The sequence below is a fragment of the Cinclus cinclus genome, chromosome 4 (assembly GCF_963662255.1).
Source record: "Cinclus cinclus chromosome 4, bCinCin1.1, whole genome shotgun sequence".
Classification (NCBI taxonomy): Eukaryota; Metazoa; Chordata; class Aves; order Passeriformes; family Cinclidae; genus Cinclus; species Cinclus cinclus.
In genome coordinates this window covers 24,470,263-24,490,725 of record NC_085049.1, presented here as the reverse complement: position 1 = coordinate 24,490,725, position 20,463 = coordinate 24,470,263, and the positions used below count along the sequence as shown (strand labels likewise).

Genomic DNA, 20,463 nt, shown 5'->3' with positions numbered 1-20,463 from the left:
TTGTTATTCTAACTACAATTAAAATGTACAAGATCTGTTTTAGCTTGTCTCCATTCATTAGTTTACCAGTTTGTGTTAGAATTGAAGCAGGAATGCCAAGTTCTGCTTCTGGTGTTTGTTGGAATTATTATTATAATTATTATTAAACTATTAACTACATTTTAATCAACTTTAACCACTTTTTCTGTTGGGCACAGCTCCCATTTTGTCTCCTTTTTTAAAAATTAAACCCACAATCTCTTCTGTTACCATGGTCTCTGAGCTTTCTTAAGTGTAATTCACCGTAGTGCAAGTTAAATCAGAATGTGTTGATGTCATTGATGGTTCTGAGGTGTTTTTTTCTAAAAGTACTACTCTGAAGTTTGGGAGGTGCTTGTTCATACTCCAGCTGGACCTGAATGTCACCTCGAATTAAGATTTTATGGGGTTGTTGCCTTTTTTATTTTTTTTTTTGTTTTGTTTTGATGGGATTTTTTTGTTTGTTTTCTGCAATCAGTTATTTTACAAATACCTTGTTGCATTTAAACAGAAATAATTAAAAACCAGAGAAGGTTGGGTCTGAAGGGAGTAAACGGGTGTGTTGTTTCTGAGCTAAAACTAACTTAGCAGATACCTAAATATAAATAATAGCCCATTAAATAATTTTTACAATGAATAATAGAAGATACACTAAAAATATTTATTTGTACTTAATAGATTTAAAACATAAGATATATCCGTAAAGTATATAGAAATATAGAATGTAATTTAATATATAAATCTATAATCTACAAAAATACAAAAATGAAATACAGAAATATCTAGAGATAACAATTTAATGAAAAATAACAATAGTAGTAATAGTCGCAATACCAGCAATTTTAAGTAATTTACAACATGAGCTTTCAGTTGAGAGTGCTCAGTCTGATTCCCGGGGTCTGGGGTGAATACCCTGGGTTTGGGGTGAAGCAGGCACACAGGTTCAGGGATGAGTTCCCCGGCTTTGGAGATGAGCTGTGTTCCCCGGCCGTGGGGTGACTTCCCTGGGCGCGGACGACCCCGGCCGCCGGAAGCGCCCCTGGCCCCGCCCCTTCCGCCGTCCCGGCCAATGGGCGTCGGGCGGGGTCGCCTGTCATGGCCGCCCCCACGCTGCGGCCCTGAGCGCCCCAAACCAGCCGGAGCCACCGAGGCCGCGCCACCGCCTCCGCCATGGGCACCGTGCACGCCCGGGTGAGCGCCGGGCCCTGGGGATCGGCCGGGGCGGGAGCCGCCGGGGATGGGAGCCGGGGCCGCCCGAAGGTCGCACGGCCCCGCGCTCTCCGCCGCGACCTTCGGGCCGGGCACGGCGCGGGCGTAGCCGGGGTGCCAGCGGGGCCGTGTCCCGCCTCAGCCGCTCCGCGGCTCCGAGCCCGCCGCTTCTGGCACAGTCGAGCCGGGGCAGGGAAAAGGGGTCGGAGCCCTGCCCGTGCTCGGAGGCGCCTTCCTTTCCAAGCTCGTTCCTGGGCGTTTTTATAGAATCATGGACACTGTCGGCTTGGAAGCGACCTTTGTGCTCATCTGTTTGCACGTCCCCCCTGCCGTGGACAGGGACACCTTCCACTATCCCAGGTTGCTCAGAGCTCCGTCCAGCCTGGCCTTGGACACTTCCAGGGATGGGGCAGCCACAGCTTCTCTGTGCAACTTGTGCCAGAGCCTCACCACCCTCACAAGAGATAAAAGTTTCTTACTAAGTGCGACATTTCTATAGAAAATCTGGGTCTTCTTCAGGTCTTTCCTGAGGCTTTCCCAGAGGTGACCTCCCCAGGGGGCTGGGCTGGCGAAATGAGAACAGAATAAAAACGACCCAAACAGAACAAAACCCAAACCCAAGCATCTTAAGAAAACAGTGCAAAGAGAAGCGCCGCTGGTGAGAATCAGAGGTTGGAGGGTTGCATTGCTTGGAGAGGGCTGAGGGGCCTCACGTGCCCGTAATCGTTGTGAATAGATGCTCAAATCTCCAAATCCATATACCAGTGCTGAAAGAGGAAACACAAAAGTCTAAATGTTCAGTTTAAGGCTGAAGAACAGCTGCAGGGAGCTGCCTCCAGTTAAGGCTCTGGAGTCTATAAATACCATGACTAGTATAATTTCTGTTTCAAGATGTATTTGCTTGTATTTGCTGTTTTGTGTCCATCTGTGGTGTGAGCTGCTATACAATATTGTGTGGATGCAGAGTGTTTCACACTTGCCTGAAAATTGTGACAGTGGGAGAAGTTTCTGTCTTCTTATAATTACATTTTGATGTGGAACAGCAATTTGCTATTCAGGAAAGCAGTTACTCTGATAATTCTTGTTTTAGGACTCTTTCAGGTATAATAAATAAAGTCGTGTTGTGTTTCAGTAAAGTCTTTGGCTCTGATGGTCAGAACCTGAGGTTCTCGAGCCTTATTTGGAAGGTTCCTTCTAGAAGAAATGCTGAAATATAAAGGCAAATAAATACATGCAAAGCAACCTGACATTCTGAGAGCCCCCTTTTTATTTTATTGTTCGACATTCACATTCTTCTTTCTTCTAAAACCCAAACTAAAGAACTGCCAGCCTGGTTTTTAAGATTTTGTTTTTTTTAAGAAGGGGGAATTAATCTATTTACACAGGAAGTTTGTTTTAAAAGTTAAGGCTGATTTTTGGAAGAATGCAGTGTATTTTTCAGAAATCATTCCGTGTGGAAGCTATTTAGCTTTTATTAAAAATTTCAGCAACTGGATAGGTGTCAATTGTTCTGGTAATTCCTTTCATTTCAGTTCTCATTTGCTTTTTTCCCCTTATGATTTGATGAGCCCACTCTTGAGAACCACAGGCTTTTCTCATTTACAAAAGGCACAAGTCACAACTCTGTCTACCCTATTAAATGCAGTTTTCCTTTATGCTTTCAGAGTTTGGAGCCTCTTCCAGTGGCTGGGCCAGACTTTGGTGCCTTGGGAGAGGAGGCTGAACTGGTTGAAGTTGAACCTGAGAGCAAGCAGGAAATTCTTGAAAACAAAGATGTAAGTACCTGAGTAACATCCTGATTTTTTTTATTTTTCTTTTTAATTTTTTTTTTTGTGGAGAGAAATAAACACCTTTTTAAGCAGTTGCTAGTAATGTTGCTGTTACTGTGCTGTTACATTATACATTAATTCATAGAGTCATACACATATTTCTTACAGAAATAGTATAATATGCATAGTCTCTCTTACAAATTCTGATACAGAATCATAGAATTGTTTAGGTTGGAAAAGACCTCTGAGATCACAGAATCTACACTGTTAACCCACAGAGTCTTAACTGTTAACCCTTAACTGTTAACCCAGCACTGCCAAGTCCTGCACGAAACCATGTCCCAGGTGCCACATCCACATGGTTTTTAATCTCCCCAGGGGTGGTGACTGCCCTGGGCAGCCAGTTCCAATCCTTGACAACTATGAAACAGATTTTTTTTTACATTTACCTCTAAAATTATAATTCACTGAAAAGTTTGGAAAGAATAAAGGAATGTAGTCCATTTGTATTGGGTAGTGTGGAAGGTGCTGTGTTTTTTACAATAAAATTATCTCGGGTGATTATGTATCAGGATGAAAGTATGAAACCTCATAATGGGAGTGATTTTCAGCTGCATTTGAAACAGAACTGATTCTGTGGTACTGATGATTTTAACAGAGTTTAAATATTTGTGGCTTGTGCACTTGTTTGGTTTTCTTCTTTTAATTCTTTGCTTAGGTATAGCTGATAAAAGAAGCAGCACACAACTACGACTAATTACATAAATCTGTCTTATCTATTTGTGTGATCTCTGCAGTTGCTTCTTTGTCCATACAATATTTACAACTAAAACCCCAGCAGCTGCAGTCTGTTAGTGTTTCTTTTGCTACAGCCAGTGTTAGTTTTGGTGTTAGAGATCTCTTTTCTCTCATTTTTATGTTATGGGAACAACATCTCAGAATCTTTGATAGCACTGATTTCTGATAATGTAGGTTAGCAGGAATTAGCCCTAGGAATCATCAGTGTTTCTCACAATAATTTTTGTGCATTGATAACCTTGATCCTCGTTTTTAGATGCAGATCCAGTACTTATGTGTAGAGATTTGTTGTGTTTAGGTGGTGGTTCAGCATGTGCACTTCGATGGACTTGGAAGGACCAAAGATGATGTCATCATGTATGAAATTGCTGATGTTTTCAAGGCAAGAAATCTCATTGATGTAAGTGTTGCACTGAATTACAGACTTGCTGTTTAAAAATTAATTAAATAATTTTTCTCTCTTTTTCCTGCTTTGGGCTTCAGACATGGGGCAACTGTCAAGAACAGGACCCCCCCTAAATAAGTTGTCACTACTGCAACCTATTTGTATAATTGTTTTAAATATTAAAGTAATGAGGAATCAAACTAATGAAAGGTATGAAGGTACTGAGCCAGATGCTGTGCATTTAAATTATTTCTGTTGATGCAAGTGTTAAAGTGGTTGTGTTCTGTTTTGAAGGTGCACGTGTGTCTTTATATACAAAATCTGTGAATATTTTACAACTTAGCTGCATTTTAACTAATTTGTCCTCCTTATATTTTGTTAACCTGAAAGACTCAAAGAGACTAGATTATTTTGAAAACCTTCCAACCTGAATATCCTCTGATTCTGTGACTGAGTATTTTTCTCATGCTGTAGGTGATGAGAAAATCACATGAAGCTCGTGAGAAGCTGCTTCGTCTTGGAATCTTTAGACAGGTGGATGTTCTGATTGATACCTGCCAAGGTGTGTATTACCTCATTAATCCTCACATTTTTTCTCATATATTCATACCTGTAATATATATTTCCCTGTGTAATAGGCTGGACATTTTTTGTGTGTGTAACTTAGTCTTGTATACCTTTGTGTATATTTTAGATGAACACGAGGGTGTGCTGTGGATACAAATGGATCTACATCAGTTATCCCTATGAAGGAAATCTATTTGCATGTGTTTGTGTATTTAAATGTTACTTGTCTATGAGTGAATTTTCAGCACTTGAAATAATTACAGTAAGCTTTTCCTTAATCCACAGTTTCAAGGAACATGTGAGGGAAAGCTTGAAAATGTGTCCTGTACTTGTACTGCACATCACATTGACATGAAAGGATTAATCATTGTCATCCTATGATTGAATCAATTTCTGCACTGACATCCAAAGATCCTTTTCTGAAGCAATTTCACTTTGTAACATGGACTTTTATTATGACTTAACTCAGTTTTCAAGTAATTCAAGTAAAATTCTGTCTGCAATTTTTCAAGTAACTCTTCAGTGATAACATGCATTTCATGTATTTCTTTAGGAGATGATGCCCTTCCAAATGGTTTAGATGTGACCTTTGAGGTAACAGAATTGAGAAGGCTAACTGGGAGCTATAACACCATGGTTGGCAACAATGAAGGCAGCATGGTATGGTTTATTATTAGTAATGCCTTTTGATATTCCTCTTTCAGTTTCAAGCCTAGCAAGGAATTTGATGGTCCAGTCTTGATCCAGCCTTACTAAGACTTTGTCAGGCCTTTGTGTCAGGCTTTCATTTAGCAAAAGCCTATTTTGAAATGGGGGATAGTGCTGTAGCTTTCAGCTCAGCATGTTAGTTTTTAAATTCTTGAAACTTGTTGAATTATTTCTTGCTATTATTTGTTTCATCTACTGGAGAGATTAGTAAGGAATTTGGCATTTTGTTTCTGTGAGATACACTTCAAATATTTTTCCTTCTTGGTCAAAATGCTTTATATTTGACTTAAAAAATCTTATTTTTCTCATTTCTCTCTGGCTGCCTTTCCCCATTTATTCCCTTTTACAGTTATTCTAGGCTGTAGAATGCAAGGTGTTCACGAATTCTATAAGCTTTGGAACTTGTTTTCATGTGACTGAGTAAAGGATGCATCAGATTAAAATCTTGTGTGAGCAATATTTACCAATTAACATAGGAAGTGCCAACTGTACTGCTGCTCTGTGAATGTGCTATTACCAGAAATGCTGCTGTGAGCAGATCGTGCTTTCAGGAGCTCATCCTGCATCCTTTTTGCCTTCTCACTTGCACAGGGCAGCTGTGCCTGGGGCTGGTGGATAAGCCAGATCAAGGGACTCATCCTTTCCCTCTTAGGGGTATTTTTAACCTGGATAAGATCCTGCATAACTCAGGTGATGGTGTTTTGCATGTGCAAGGAGAGTTGGAACTGGGTGAGTTGAGAGCTGCTTATGCAGCTCCACTGCCAGGAGCCAGGTCCCAGGGTATCATGGCCTGAAGGAAACCAGCAGGGAATCCTACTTGTTGCTTCCAGTGCTGCTCAGAACTGACTGAAAGCTGATTGAGTTTCTATTTTGTGCTCAGCTTTCTCCTTTATTTGATTTTAATTTATCACAGAGAAGTAAAACTTGTGAATGATCTAAAAGCGTGACTTTTATACACTGGCAACACAGATTAAGTTTCCTTGAGAGTTGAGTGGGTTTATTTATTCTAATCCCTTAAATTCAGATGAATCTTATACATCTGGTACTTCAGACTAAAAGCCTTTTGTCTTTATGGCATAATAACCATCATTACACAGCTCAGGTTACTGGTTTGCTTCCAACAGCTGTCAGACAAAGGCAGTCAGGATTTTGGGAGTTTTTAGTATTCTTTTCCAATAGAACACATAGCAATAGTACAGTGGTAGTGTCTGTTTTGGGAGGAAACCTACTCCATCTTTTCTGCCAGAGGGCCATGAGCTGCCTGAAGAATGCAAGGAAACTGTTGGAATAGGCAAAAGTGTTTCAGTAATTTTTGGAGAATTGTAGAATTTGTGTTGTACCACCATCAGGTCTGATTGCAAAAGGATCTTGTTGTCAAAACAAAACTCTATAGAGAAGTGACTCCACAGTGATAAGTTTCCCTTGTTTTGGTTCTTAGGAGCCCTCCTGACAGGAGTTTTTCCTGAGGATCAGTGGGAGAGTCTGCAGTTGTGGAGCAGCTGGTTGTTGTGCCAAAGATTTGTTCTCCAGGGCTTTGAGAAAGGCTTGGAGATTTTGCTTGAAGTAGCATCAGCACTGATGTCTTAGTGAGACTGCAGATTAAGTCAGCAGCTCCTAAACAGCAATAAAAGTTGGATGTTTGATTGTAATTTGCACTGTTGGCTTTTTCTGCCAGTGCAGAGAGAGAACTGATTGACAAAAAAACCATGTTCAGTTACAAATATTTTTAAATATCTGAATTTCTAATTCCTATGATGTCCTTGTCTTTAGCATATGATTAAGATGAAAGACAGCAAACAACATAAAATGTTATTGATGTGGGGAGATTTTTGTTTGTTTACTTAATGTTTTGGGGTTTTTAAAATTTATCTTCTGTAGGTGCTTGGGCTCAAGTTCCCAAATCTCTTCGGACGTGCAGAAAAGGTGACCTTCCAGTTCTCATATGGAACCAAGGAAACTTCATACGGCCTGTCCTTCTTCAAACCACGGCCTGGAAGCTTTGACAAAAAGTAGGGGATGCACTTTTCTCTACTTCTTTTTTTAATGAAGGAATAGAAATCAATTAATAAGATCTTTCATTGAGTAAGAATTGCATTTATTCTTTCCTGAGAATCTGGTAATGATGTAGCAGAGCTGGTTCCTTAAATTTTTGTGGTTATTCAGAGCTGTACCTTAAATAGTTGCCCTTTCAAACCTGTCCATAATGCTGTCTTTCAGTTTTTCAGTTAATGTATACAAAGTAACTGGACAGTTCCCTTGGAGCTCACTTCGAGAAACAGACCGAGGAATATCAGCAGAATTTAATGTGAGTGTAGCACAAGTGTGACACATGCTTCATTTACATTTCAGTTGAGTTTTTGGAAATATTTGGTTTACTTTTTGAATGGTTGAATCACTCGTGCACAGGCCTGACTTTTCTTTATTTGAAAGAGGTCAGTGATTTGAAAATGACAGAGGTCTTGCATTTTGGATTTTTTTTTACTTTTGGCTGTATAAAAATGCCAGTATGTTTTTCTTCAATTTTTAAAAATTCATCATTTCAGAGAGGCAATTGGCTGCCTAGCTTACTGTATCAGCCCAATTCAAGATATTTTTCATTTAGGATGGATTATTTAGTGTACATCTAGCTCTCATGGCTGGAGTAGAATTAGCATAACTCTGAAATGGAAGAGGGTTTCTCTTTGTTTCAAGAAGTTTAGGAAGAAAGCCGTAGACTCAAATATAAAAAATACTTATTTTAATTTTGTAACCATTGTTTTTATGACTTTCTCAATTCTTTATTGTAGTTTCCCATCTGGAAGACCAGTCACACACTGAAGTGGGAAGGTGTGTGGAGAGAGCTTGGCTGCCTTGCTAGAACAGCATCCTTTTCTGTTCGGGAGGAAAGTGGACATTCTCTAAAATCTTCTGTCTCTGTAAGGCTTTTTCATGACAATATTTTAAAAACACAGGACTTTGAGACATCTCATACTTTGGAGTGATACCAAATAAGCTTCTTGGAGGGAATGTGTTTTCCTTCAGGCATCTTTTGCTGTGTTTGTTCATTGCCTTGGAGTAATCCAGGAGGCCCAGAGGGAGAACAGGGAATCACAGTTGACTGTTAGGCTTTGGCTTGCTCTCCCTCTGTCTCCCCTGCCATCTCTTTTTGCAGAACTGCTTTGTTTTGTGGCAGACAGGGAGAGTAAATTTCCTCATCCTAAGCCTTTTGTAAACATTCTCCCCTATGCCAGTTTCTGGTCATTTGCCTTCCAAATGACCAAATGCTTTCTTGCATTTGCCTTGCAACTTATAAACTGTAGGAGATAAGCTATTTGCAGATTGATGTGTTGCAGTTGGGCTGTGCTCTGTGTCTGGTGTGTGCCATGGGCAGAAGTTACAAAAGTATGCATTTCATGTGGCCTGTAAATGGCAGGCAAAGCCAGTCTGTAGGGATGTTGTTCCCAAATCCATGTAGCTCCACTAATTTTAGGTGGAGCTGTGGTTGTCTTCCACTGTAGTTTGCACAGTTTTGGAAGGAAAATAATGGTGTCACTCTGAGGTATTCATTGGGTTAGATATAAGAACCTAACCCAATTTTTTTTTTGTTCTTTTCAGCATGCCATGGTAATTGATTCCCGGAACTCCTCAATCTTGCCAAAACGAGGTGCTTTGCTGAAAATTAATCAGGTAAAAATCACTTGTGCTATTATTGGGGTTTATCTGTGTGTTCAAATAAGTCTTAATTTATCTAATTGATATTCATGTTAAAAATGTCTAAAGTTAGAAATTAATCTAAGAATTACTAGGAGCCAGTGTGGACTGGTAATTACGTTTTCTTTTTACCAAGTATGCCCTTTAAAATCGTGAAACTTTTTTTATGGTGGAAGGTTTTCATTTGTGTCCTATTAGTTAAAGAGCACAGCCTCTCCATCAGCATTAAATTATTTATTAGCTGAGAGACACTATCTCTGACAGTGTTTGCACTACACTTTTGGTGAGTATTAATTAGCCCTTCATTTTTAACATTGTCATGCACAGATTGCCAGGCTGTAGTCTTGTTGCTACTTACGAAATTTTTAAGTCAAAGTTAAAAATGAAAGACTGGGTAAAAATACCTAACTCTCCAAGGCATATGCATGTATCATTTTGGCACAGAAAATGCTTTTCCCTCTTGTTACAATCAGAGCCATTCTAAAAGGTGGCTTTTCTGCTGTATGGGTAATATTTCAGAAGCATTAATTTCTGCAGTGCTTTAGAGGCAGATTTGAAATGCCACTGGAGCTAAAAGTAAGCAGCAGTGAACTGTTGTGGGTGAGAAAAGTAGTTGTAATTCAGGATTTAGGTACTGTGTCATTTGTTAGATCCTGCTTCTAACACTGAGTTAGTTCAGTAGCTTCATGAGACCTGAAAAGAAAAAATTGTGTCATGTCCTTTTTCAACACATGAAGTCTTCTCAGATCTAGGGAAATGCAGTCTTGATTTTGGATGCTGAATTTTCCAGCTCCATTTTATCTTGCCTTTATTTACAAAATAGATTGGAAAGCAATAGTTTGGTTTAATATTTGGAAAAGAAAAAAATGCAGCTCATTATTCTGAGGTTCATGCATGCCTTGGTCCAAAATTCACCTGCCTCACCTTGCCAGTTTTTCTGTATTTCTTGTAAAGAAAAACACTTCCTGTGCTGATACAGACATGCTGAACTTTTAGAGGAAAGAAACATGTCATATCTGTTGCAACTTCCATAAATGTATGTCTTTGCAGGAGTTGGCTGGATATACAGGTGGAGATGTGAGCTTCCTGAAAGAGGATTTTGAATTTCAGTTGAATAAGCAACTTTTCTGGGATTCGGTAATTTTTTAAAAGATATTTTAGTAATTGACCTGAGGTTTTCCTGGGGCTATTAAACCTATGTCTTACGATTATTTTTCACTATGGATTAGGAAAGGTATTGTGAAAAATGGCTGGAGTAGATAACTTGATTTTGTTTTCTGGAAAATGGACTCTTTATTTTTAACTTTATGTTCCTGCTGTGCACAGTCACTTGAAAAATGGGAATTCTGGAGAGAACTTGTTTCACAGTTAACCAAAAGAATGATTTTCCTTTCAGAAGTGATGTTGGCCATGTCTGTTCTTTGTGGTCTTCCTTAGGAGGGATTTTCCAAAAACTTTGGAAGTTTTTAAAAAACTTAAAAGTTTTGAAACCTTCATGAGTATTCTGTATAATCTTGGTTTAATTTTCTTTTTAATTGACATGATGAATATATAACTATTCATCTTGATATCATAGCATGTAATTGTTTCTTGTGTGTAAGATTATCAGGAAAAGATGGGAAGACTGATTTCAACAGCATTGATTTAGTATCAGGTGGAAATAAGGTTTTGAATTGAAATACTGAAAAACTGAAATAGGAATTTCACCATATCCCAGGAATATTTCTAACTGCATTTAGAAAGAATTTTTTGTATCACATGGAGGCAGTGCAATAAATTTTCAGTCCTGAATGGGGAGTTAAACAGCAACTTGCATGGAGAAGATTTAAAAGTCAGAGGTTACAGTAATTTGTATCCCAAAGGTATTAACAATAGATCTCTCAGTAGTAGTTCTACAAAGGCAGCAAGCAAGTGAATAAATCTATTTGTTACGGTGATTTGAGTTGCAAGAATTACTTTTTATAGATAAAGAGTAACTCTGTATGTTTTATTTGATGTCAGTATGGTGAATTCCAGAAAGTGGTTTCATGTAATTATAAGGTTAATTTACAGACAGGTTATAATTGTACATTTTTGACAGCTGCTTGTTGGACTCAGTCTCCTGTGGGTTTCAAATAGCCAGGAATAACTGGTGGCAGCAGTGTTGTCTTAATTCAAGACATGAAAATTCCCAAGACAAGAGGTGCTGGATGAGGTTGAGTGCTCCCTTAAGTTCTTGTGGAAGTAGAATTTGGTTCAAATGTGCTGTATTGACATTTTCAAGGCACAGCACTGTGTAAAAGAAAGAGGGCAGCAGCCATCAAGAGTTTGCTGAAAATCCTGTGGCAAATCCCACATACAGGGTGTTGATATCCACAGGCTGGGAGCAGCTGTAACTCTAGGAGACTGATGGGAGCTCTGCCTGACGAATAAGTACTAATAAACAACTTGTTTTTCTCTCCAAAGGTTATTTCAGCATCACTTTGGGGTGGAATGCTGGTACCTATTGGAGACAGGCCATCCAGTATAGCTGACAGGCAAGTTTTTTAAATGTTTGGGGCTTTTTCTCCAGTCAACAGAGATATTGTATATAGAAAACTCTGCACAAGAGAAGAACAATAGTAGTTCTGAGGAGAATAAAGTGTTTGTAGTTAGCTATAAATGCATGTTCATACTCAAGCCATTTTCATATTGGGCTGGTAAAAATTTATAACTTACTGTGTAGTAGCTATGCCTGCCTCTATATATGGTTGCAGAATGGTTTTTACCACCTGCAAAATTCTGTAGTGGGCAGAGGTTTATTTAGACACATAGCCATATTGTGACTCTCTTCACCCTGTAGCCAATTTTGCCCTCTAATGCTGGTGTTTAAACATGACATTACTAAACCTGTTACAGAGTTACCTTCGAGCAAAGCATTAAATTAAGCTTATCTGTATTCACTAGGTTTTACCTTGGTGGACCAACAAGTGTGCGTGGATTCAGCATGTACAGCATTGGACCCCAGAGTGAAGGTCTGACAGTTTTAAAACCTCCTGACAATACTGTAAATATTAGTGTGTCACAGAGAGTCCTTAAACTTTGTATTACCTGAAAATAATTACACTCCTTCTGTACTTTGAGAAGTGTTAAGGCTTTGATCTGTTGCTACAGATTAATTCACAGTGAGATAAAGCCAGGTAGTTCTTAGTTAAATTGTGATTAATTACTAATTTTGTAAACCATGTGCGTGTTCAGACGTGCACCCTTCCAGTGTGTCATTTTAATTAGTAAGCAATCTTGAAGCTGGGAAAGTTCCCAAAACGTGGTTATAGCAACAGTTTGTTTGACACAGCCTATGTTCAGGTAGCCTGGGGAAAAGAATCTCAACAGAGATGTTTGGAGAGCCAGGAACTTCCTCACTTCTATTCCTTACTCTGCTGTTATCAGTGGATTCATCATCCAGTCTATTTTGAAGTTAATTGTTCAATTGTATCAATTGCCCATTTTTAAAATCAAGGAAAGTATTACAGAGGTGGTCAGGAGGTAATTCTGATGAACTGCCATGAGTAAGTGCATGCCTCAGGCTGTTCAGGTGAGGGAAGGAAGAAAAATGCACTTCCCTTGGAAGGTTTAAAGAAATGTGGAAGTGCTAATTTTTCAAGCTATTAGTGCTGAGTTTGGAGAGAGTTGGAAGCAAATGGGAAGAGTTGTAAAGGGTCAAAGTGCAGTATAAACTTACAGAATGTAAAACAACTTGTGGATGTTTTTGTACCTTTAACAAGTGATTTTTTCTAATATGTTCCACAGTAAATGCCTTTATTGCAACATTTTGCCCAAGCAGGTGATTATTTGGGAGGAGAAGCCTTCTGGGCTGGAGGGTTGCATATCTACACCCCTCTCCCTTTCCGGCCTGGCCGCGGAGGGTTTGGAGATCTTTTCCGAACACATTTCTTCCTTAATGCTGGAAATCTCTGCAATCTCAACTATGGTAAGACTCAAAAAAACCCAAAAAAACACAACCTCTTGTCTTCATATAAAAGCAGAAAGGAGAGTTAGTTGTTCTGTGTCTGCTCACTCAGAAGCATTTTGTTTACTGCATATGTTTTGGTGCCTGTCAAAAACCTGCTGCTTTTAACTTACACATTTGACAGATTACCAGTAGTTCATTTAGCTCTCTCTGTAATTTCCGGCACAACTTGCAGGAAAGAGAGCCAGGAGGATAGTGGTAGTGTCTGTGAATTGATGATGTTTGCAGACAAATAACTAACATGTTAGTGTAACTAACATTTGCTATCTTACACCATTTGAAGGGAGAATTAAAGATGATGTTTTAGTGGGGTTCTGGTGTTTACTGGGATGAACTAAAGAAAAAGTGGTGGCATTAGATGAGGGTATGGTAGCTAATGGGACTCTTTTTCCTCCCATCCATAACTCTATTCAGAATACATTTCAGTGTATTTAATGTATGACATTTCAATATTATTTCAGTCAGTTTTAGAATATAGTGATATTTGATATCTGCCTCCCTTGATGTAGGAAAGGTGACATCCATATGGGAGTGAGATACTTCAAGCAACTTAAAAATAGTGGAGACCCACTAAATCATAGAATAGGGTCCCAGAATGGTTCGGGTTGCAAGGGACCTTCAAGCTCATCTCAGTCCAACCCCCTGCCATGGGCAGGGACACCTTCCACTATTCCAGGTTGCTCAGAGCCCCATCCAGCCTGGCCTTGGACAGTTCCAGAGATGGGGCAGCCACAGCTTCTCTGTGCAATGTGTGCCAGGGCCTCAGCACTCTTACAGGGAGGAATTCCTTCCCAATACCCAATCTAAACTTCCTTCCTGTCAGTGTGAAGCCATTCCCCCTTGTCCTGTCACTCCAAGCCCTTGTCAGTAGTCTCTCTCTATCTTCCTGTGGGTCCCCTTCAGACACGGGAACAGAGCAGTAAAGACATTGAAGTCTTTAATATTCATTTCCTTCTCCTTGCTAGTAGGTGCCCAATAGTGGGACATAGAGACCAGCCAACAATCCAACTAAAATCACAGTGTTGTTATTCTAGTTCTGCTGTCTTGCTGCTCATCCCTTGGTGTTTGGCTGCAGGTGAGGGTCCCAGGGCACACCTGCAGAGGCTGGCAGAGTGCATTCGCTGGTCCTACGGTGCCGGAATAGTGCTGCGCCTGGGGAACATCGCCAGGCTGGAGCTCAACTACTGCTTCCCCATGGGAGTACAGGCTGGAGACAGGTTGGTTTGCTACACCAGCTTCTCTAGAGGCTCCTGCACTCCTGAGTGCTTTCTCAGAGAGTTCTGCTCTGTGGTTTGGTTTAGTCCATACAGCAGAGACATCTCAGTGCTGCTTTCCCAGCCTGCTTTATTCACCTTTGTTTCACAGCTGGGTTAAGACTTTGCTTCCCAAGGCCAGGGTTCATTTATCTTGAGAGCAGCTGTTGAAAGTGCAAGTAGCTCTGCAGCAGCTTCATTTCTTGTGGGGAAATGATTGCTCAGACAGCTTGTGGCGTTTTCTTAAGCCTTCTTAACCCAAATGATTGGATAAATATCTCATTTGATGTCTTTGATAAATACCTAGTTTAATGTCTTTGCTTGAAAAATGAAAACAAGTTTATAGATAAAGACAAAAGAAGAAGAAATTAATTTGTTAGCAACCAATTATCCTGTGTCAAGCAAATATTATAATATTCAATAAAAAAGCTTCAGGAGGCCTGTTCTTGTCTGTGAGTATTGTGTCAGATATTCAGTCATTCATACAGGAGCAGGATTATGTTTCTATGGGCAGTGTGAATGTATAATAGCAATTTTAAAATTATGAGCTTTATTTAGAAATGCAAATGCTCCATACAGATGACAGATTGTCAAAACATTTATTTTAAAAATCCTTTGTCAGCTAAAACCTTGGGAATTTGGGGGTAGGGAGAATTAATCTTCATTTCATCAGTACTGTACAAATCACACTGTTTATTTTTTATTTCTTTTCAGGATATGTGATGGTGTTCAGTTTGGAGCAGGAATAAGATTTCTATAACACAGAAGTATTTTACATCACTAAATGAAACTGTGCTCTGGAGATGAAATCAAGACTGTAACATACTTCAAAATGGTCTTTTTTTCCTTGAAATGCAGATACACAGCTGAGTGATTTACCTCTTGGACTCCACGAGAAACCACATTAAATAATTATGCTCTAAAGGTTCATTGTACCTCTGATTCTTGTCAAAGATGGGAGAGTGTTTGTAGGGGTCTATCTTGCACCTTTTAGTTGGCTTTTACTTCAAGTATTATTAGAGTTGTGTCAGATACTGCTCTTGGGTATGGTTCATATCATTTGAGTTTTACTGGTCTGCACAGCCTTCCCTCTTCCAACCACAAGTCCTCAAAAAAGCTGTTATGAGTCAAAAATGATACCATTTTAATGGTTCTAAATGAATCAAAATGTTCTGATTTGAATATATTCCACTATTGTAAATCACCTCTGTTTAAATGCCTCCTACAGTCTGAATTGCATACTGTAAAAGTTCAAGCCATCTGTCTAGCATGGTAAATACTAAAATTATAATTTTGAAAGGTTCAGGGCTCTGAACTCTGACTGTTTTAATGCTCTCAGCAAAGGTGTTGGTTTATGTCTTGCAAAAGCAGCTTTTTATAGCAGTTGCAAAAAGTGACTCCAGACATACAGATGTGTGGAACTATCTGATTTCTCTTTGTCTCTTTCTCCTGACTTGTTGAGATGCTAATTCCACCTTCAAGTCACCTCTGACTTTACCACTTGGGGTATATTCCAGTTTACAAGGATGGACTTACTACTTTGGTCATAACATCTTTGGAGGTAGTTGCATACTGTTTATTTTTATATATATCCACCAACCCTGTGTGGTCATGCTGAGATAATCTGAACTTGAAGTGCACTTTCCTTGTATCTACATTCACATATTTTTGTTAATGTGTGTTGGCAGTTTTAAAATTACAATAGAAAGAAGATTCTGGGAGAGCAGAACATGAGCTGTTGAACTCCTGATTTTTTCTGCTCAGCTAAGGACAGCTTTGGACATGCTGGTGCTCTGCTTGACTTAGCTGAATATGTCAGGACTTCCATGAAAGCTCTTTCCCAATCAAGTCAGCACTCAGACTCCATTCTTTTTAAAGAGAGCACAGTTTTATATATTGCTTTAGCATTGGTATGTATTGCTGTAGGTGTAATGCAGTAACTAAATCTGGTTTAGTTGATAATTCTCTAAGATATGAAGGCTAAAAATTGGACTGCTTGGATTTGCAGAGCTCTGCTTGGTTAAATAGTCTTCCCTCATAAAGTAGTAGCAGTAGGCTTACAGATGTTCAAAATGGTGTGAATGACAGAAGTTAGCTGTTTCAAATAGCAAAATTTAATACAAAAAAACTTTTTCAGTGTGTTTATCTAACAGATACTGTATAAAGTACATATTTAACCAAGCATTTTTGATGATTCTTTTGTTATTATGAGATAAAATATGAAACTATGTTAAGAATGTCAACAAATGTTACTAGTTTTTTCCAGCTCTATTGACATTTTGACATAGAAAAATATTTTTAATGTGAATGTTTAGATACTAAAATGCTGTTAGGGTTTTCTCCTATGAGTTCAAAGTTAGCTGTATTCTGCTGCCTTAAGAGTTCTATTTTGTGCACGCTGTGTTTTACTCAAGGCTGCTCAGGTGCCATCCTTTAGTATGACAGAAGAGCCCCAAGCTCAGCTGGCTGTTTGAGAGGGCTCAGCAGTGTCCTGAGTTGAGGGAAAGAGCCCCAAACTCAGTGTGCACACCACACAGCAGCCAGGCCACAATTAAGCTTTGGGAGAACTCTATGAGAGCCAAGGGAGGAATGGAAAAATCTGCTGAAGGCTGAAGAGACCTGAGCACATCTTCTGAAAGACCTTGCTGTGCCACTTGCCAGTCAGATACAATTGTCCAGTCAGATACAGAGAGCAAAATCATGTTCCATGAGGCCCCAACTGTCTTCCTGCTGGCATTGCACCAGGTTGAAAAGTTAGCATTTTCTTACAGCACACCACAAGTGCACAAAAGCTATCCAGTACAGAAAGTATGTCTGAACTCCTTTGGAAGAAGCATCTGGATTATGTGGTTGCTTGTATGGAATATTGGTATGATTAATATATTTACATTTAAATTTTACTACAGCGGCTCAGATACTTAAAATGGATAAGGTAGAAATCAGAATTCCAGTAGAAGCTGCCGTAGTGCTCAGTGGGAGAACTGCTTTGGGCAGATCTGATTCCATGTTCTTGGTGGTTGTTTCTGGCCAGAGTTGAAAGGATAAAAGGAGTAAGGCCTGCAGTCAGAACTGTGATTCAGAAGCTTGGTGTTTGTATAAGTGGACCGTTTTGGATGCCAGTTTTTGGATATCAGTTTACCCGTGGAGTAGTGAAGATGCTCCTGCTTTTCAGGATGCCACTGTTAGGGACAGCAAGGTGGCAAGGAGTGCCCCCAAACAGCACTCCTGGAATGTGCTCGTGGCCTCCTGATCTCACATGAGCACTGCCGAGGGTGTAGATCCCACCAGGCTCGCCGAGTCCCTTCAGCTGTGGTCTTAATTCACTGCTTGCAGCCCTTTCTAGGGGCTGAGGGAGGCTTGTGGAGGAGAGGACTGTTTTGGGACGAGGTTGGAAGGGTCTCAGTGATGTGTCAGGGCACCTGCCTGCGAGAAGGTGCGTGTCAGAAGTATGGCAGGTACTTCTGTCACCACTTCTAAGACCGTGGGTGGTTTTCAGCTGTTCTGCTTATAAAAAAAAAAAAGTTGAAATTGCTCTTTATATTTGGAAGATCAGGTGTTTTCAGGTGCTGTTAATAAGTTTCTAGGGGACTTAGGTGAAGGTGGAAGAAATGGAGGTTGTGAGACTGCAAGGGGCATGTTTGCTGTCATGTTAAGGCCATGACTGCATTTGAATTGAAAATGTAAGCTTTACAAATAAATTACAATGCTGACCTCAATAATACAGAAGTGTGCTTCAACCTTTGCTGTCATTCTGTGCCTTTTTTCACACATGTCTTGCTGCCAGTCTGTGCAGAGGTGTGGCAACTAAGGTTTAGTACTTCCTACCTTTGCAAAATACCTGCTGGTTTTGTCAGGCATCTTTGTGTAGAAGCAGCTGGCCCTGTTGAGCCCTTTGAGGGAAGTGTTCCAAGTCTTTCCCATGTGTGATTAAATATGGAAGAGTGAAGAGAAGTCAGGTTGGCTCTCCCTTCTCAGGGCTAGGTGAGCACTCACATGAAGTAAGTGAATTTTTACTGTGTTGTTATGGGGAAAGAAAATACCATGAGTCCTTTGTGGGACTATTAAGGAGTTGGTCAGATATCTGGAAGATTATCCTAAACTTTGTCTGGGAAGCATAAAAAAATAATTCCAAAATTACATAATTTGAGTGTTTGTTGAGTTTGTTCTGCCATTCTTGTCTTGTCTTCAAGAGGATGGGAGCTAGCAGCCACAGCTTCAGCAGGAATATTTTCCAGGAGAATTTATGCACAGCTTCTCAACCATGGCAAACTTGTTGAGATAGTGGATGTATGTTGTGTGAGAGCAGAGCTAAATCACTGTTATCAAGTGCAATGCTTTTGGATGATTCTACTGTAATTGGGATGAGACTTTGTGCTGAGTGTATCCTGTGCTTTCGTCTCTTGTTAAGCAAAAAATGCAACCCAGAGCCAATATCTGCATGGAATAAATGGTCTTTGTACAAGCTTTTCAATTAAATAGAATACATAATAGAAGGCACTCTGAAGCAAATCAGTGGCATCAGTTAGGTGGTACATTCCTACCTCAGTATTTAATAAATAACATTATTAACCCTGCCCCTCCAAACAAACAAACAAAAAAACCCCAAACAAAAAAAACAAAGAAAACCCAAACAACAAACCAAACCCAAACACCAACAGTCACACCCCCAATACATTTTCATTTATTTGGCAGACCAGGAAGAAAAATTAACTGTCTTTAAAGTTTCTATCAAAAGTCAGTACACGTTGTGCTATAATAGAACATAGAACAAGACTGCAATGATTTAAGAAGTGGGTGGGTTTGCCTTGCTTCAGTATCTGAGGAAGAGGCCATATATTCAACATCTCTTATGTTGTGTTACATCTAATTGCAGTAACCTCAGGTAGTCTAAAATTTTGAAAGCAGTATAAGGTGCTATGAAGTTAAACTAAAGGAATCAAAACCTCTATCAAAAAGAAGGTGAGCAATGTTAAAATGAGCAGATGTGGATTTTGACTTCTAAATGTTCAGCTAAATATTAAAGTAGCAGTTCAGCGCTGAAAATAAAGCCAGATTTTAAACAAGGCTTATTCTTTTCAGTGTGATTCTCTAAAATGACATGATTATGCTCTAGCAGTTTTCTTAATGATTATACACTCATTATTGGAATATTGAATCTGTTCTTATAGAAATACCTAAGTATCTCATCCCCAATGAGAGAATTTTCAGTCTGCAGAGGGCTGGTATCTCATCCATTATGGAGGGTTTAAACCATGTAGCTGGGCTTGCTTTGAGCTGCAGGCCACTGAGCTGGTGCAGCAGCAGCAGTGTACCTGTCAGTGGCCATTAACCAGTTAAATCACTGCACACTAACACTGATCAAAGCAGCGCTGGAAGTGCTCCATTTCCTGTTTAGAAGAGCCCCGTTTGTTTGATGAGTCTTTAGAAGGCTCCAGGTTTTGTTTGGTGCTTCTGAAGTGTAATTTGACTTTCTGTTGCCATGGGCTCTCTCTTGTCTCAAACCCTTCGTTTTTTTCTTTGAAATAGGCTGGACGCTTTTTCTACTTAGCTACACATTGAAGCATTTTATAAATAAATAGGACATCAAAGTCAGAGGTGAATGGATCTATCGGACTGGCTTTATTTCATTTATTAAAAACACTTTAAGTGTTTACATCTTGCGTGCTGTACTGGAGTCTGTGAAGTTTTATTTACCATTTGTTCCACGTGTATAAATTAACCAGTTTGCTTGCTTTCTTGCTCTAGGTTTGTACTCACACGTTTTCTGATTGCAATTTCATTTAAAAAAAAACAACAAAAAACTGGTGTGAGAACTGATCAATTTTTATGGGGCTTTTATCCCCCAGAGATTAGATAAAATGTTTTTTCCACACTGCCTTACTAAATGTAATCTAAGACTTTAGTATGCATTTTATGAAATGAAAATATCTACTCTGCTAGTCCTATTGCAGATCAACATTCATGTGTGGGCTTTGTATGAATTCAGGTTATTGATGAATTGAAAATGGAGCTTGAATTTGTGAAAGGTCTCATGTGGCTTATGCCAGGAGAATGCAGTCGACATCCTTGCAAATTACT

General features: G+C 39.5%; 1 protein-coding gene across 1 annotated transcript; it reads left to right on the top strand.

Annotated features, from left to right (window-relative positions):
• Positions 1–1,188: 1,188 nt before the first annotated feature.
• On the top strand, positions 1,189–15,295 carry SAMM50 (SAMM50 sorting and assembly machinery component). Its single transcript, XM_062490915.1, has 15 exons — positions 1,189–1,209; positions 2,892–3,002; positions 4,093–4,194; positions 4,654–4,741; positions 5,300–5,406; positions 7,333–7,463; positions 7,672–7,759; positions 8,241–8,369; positions 9,049–9,120; positions 10,195–10,281; positions 11,590–11,660; positions 12,070–12,137; positions 12,947–13,093; positions 14,208–14,349; positions 15,100–15,295. The coding sequence occupies exons 1-15, from the start codon at positions 1,189–1,191 to the stop codon at positions 15,143–15,145; spliced, it is 1,410 nt and encodes a 469-aa protein (XP_062346899.1). The 3' UTR covers positions 15,146–15,295.
• The last annotated feature ends 5,168 nt before the right edge of the window (positions 15,296–20,463 follow it).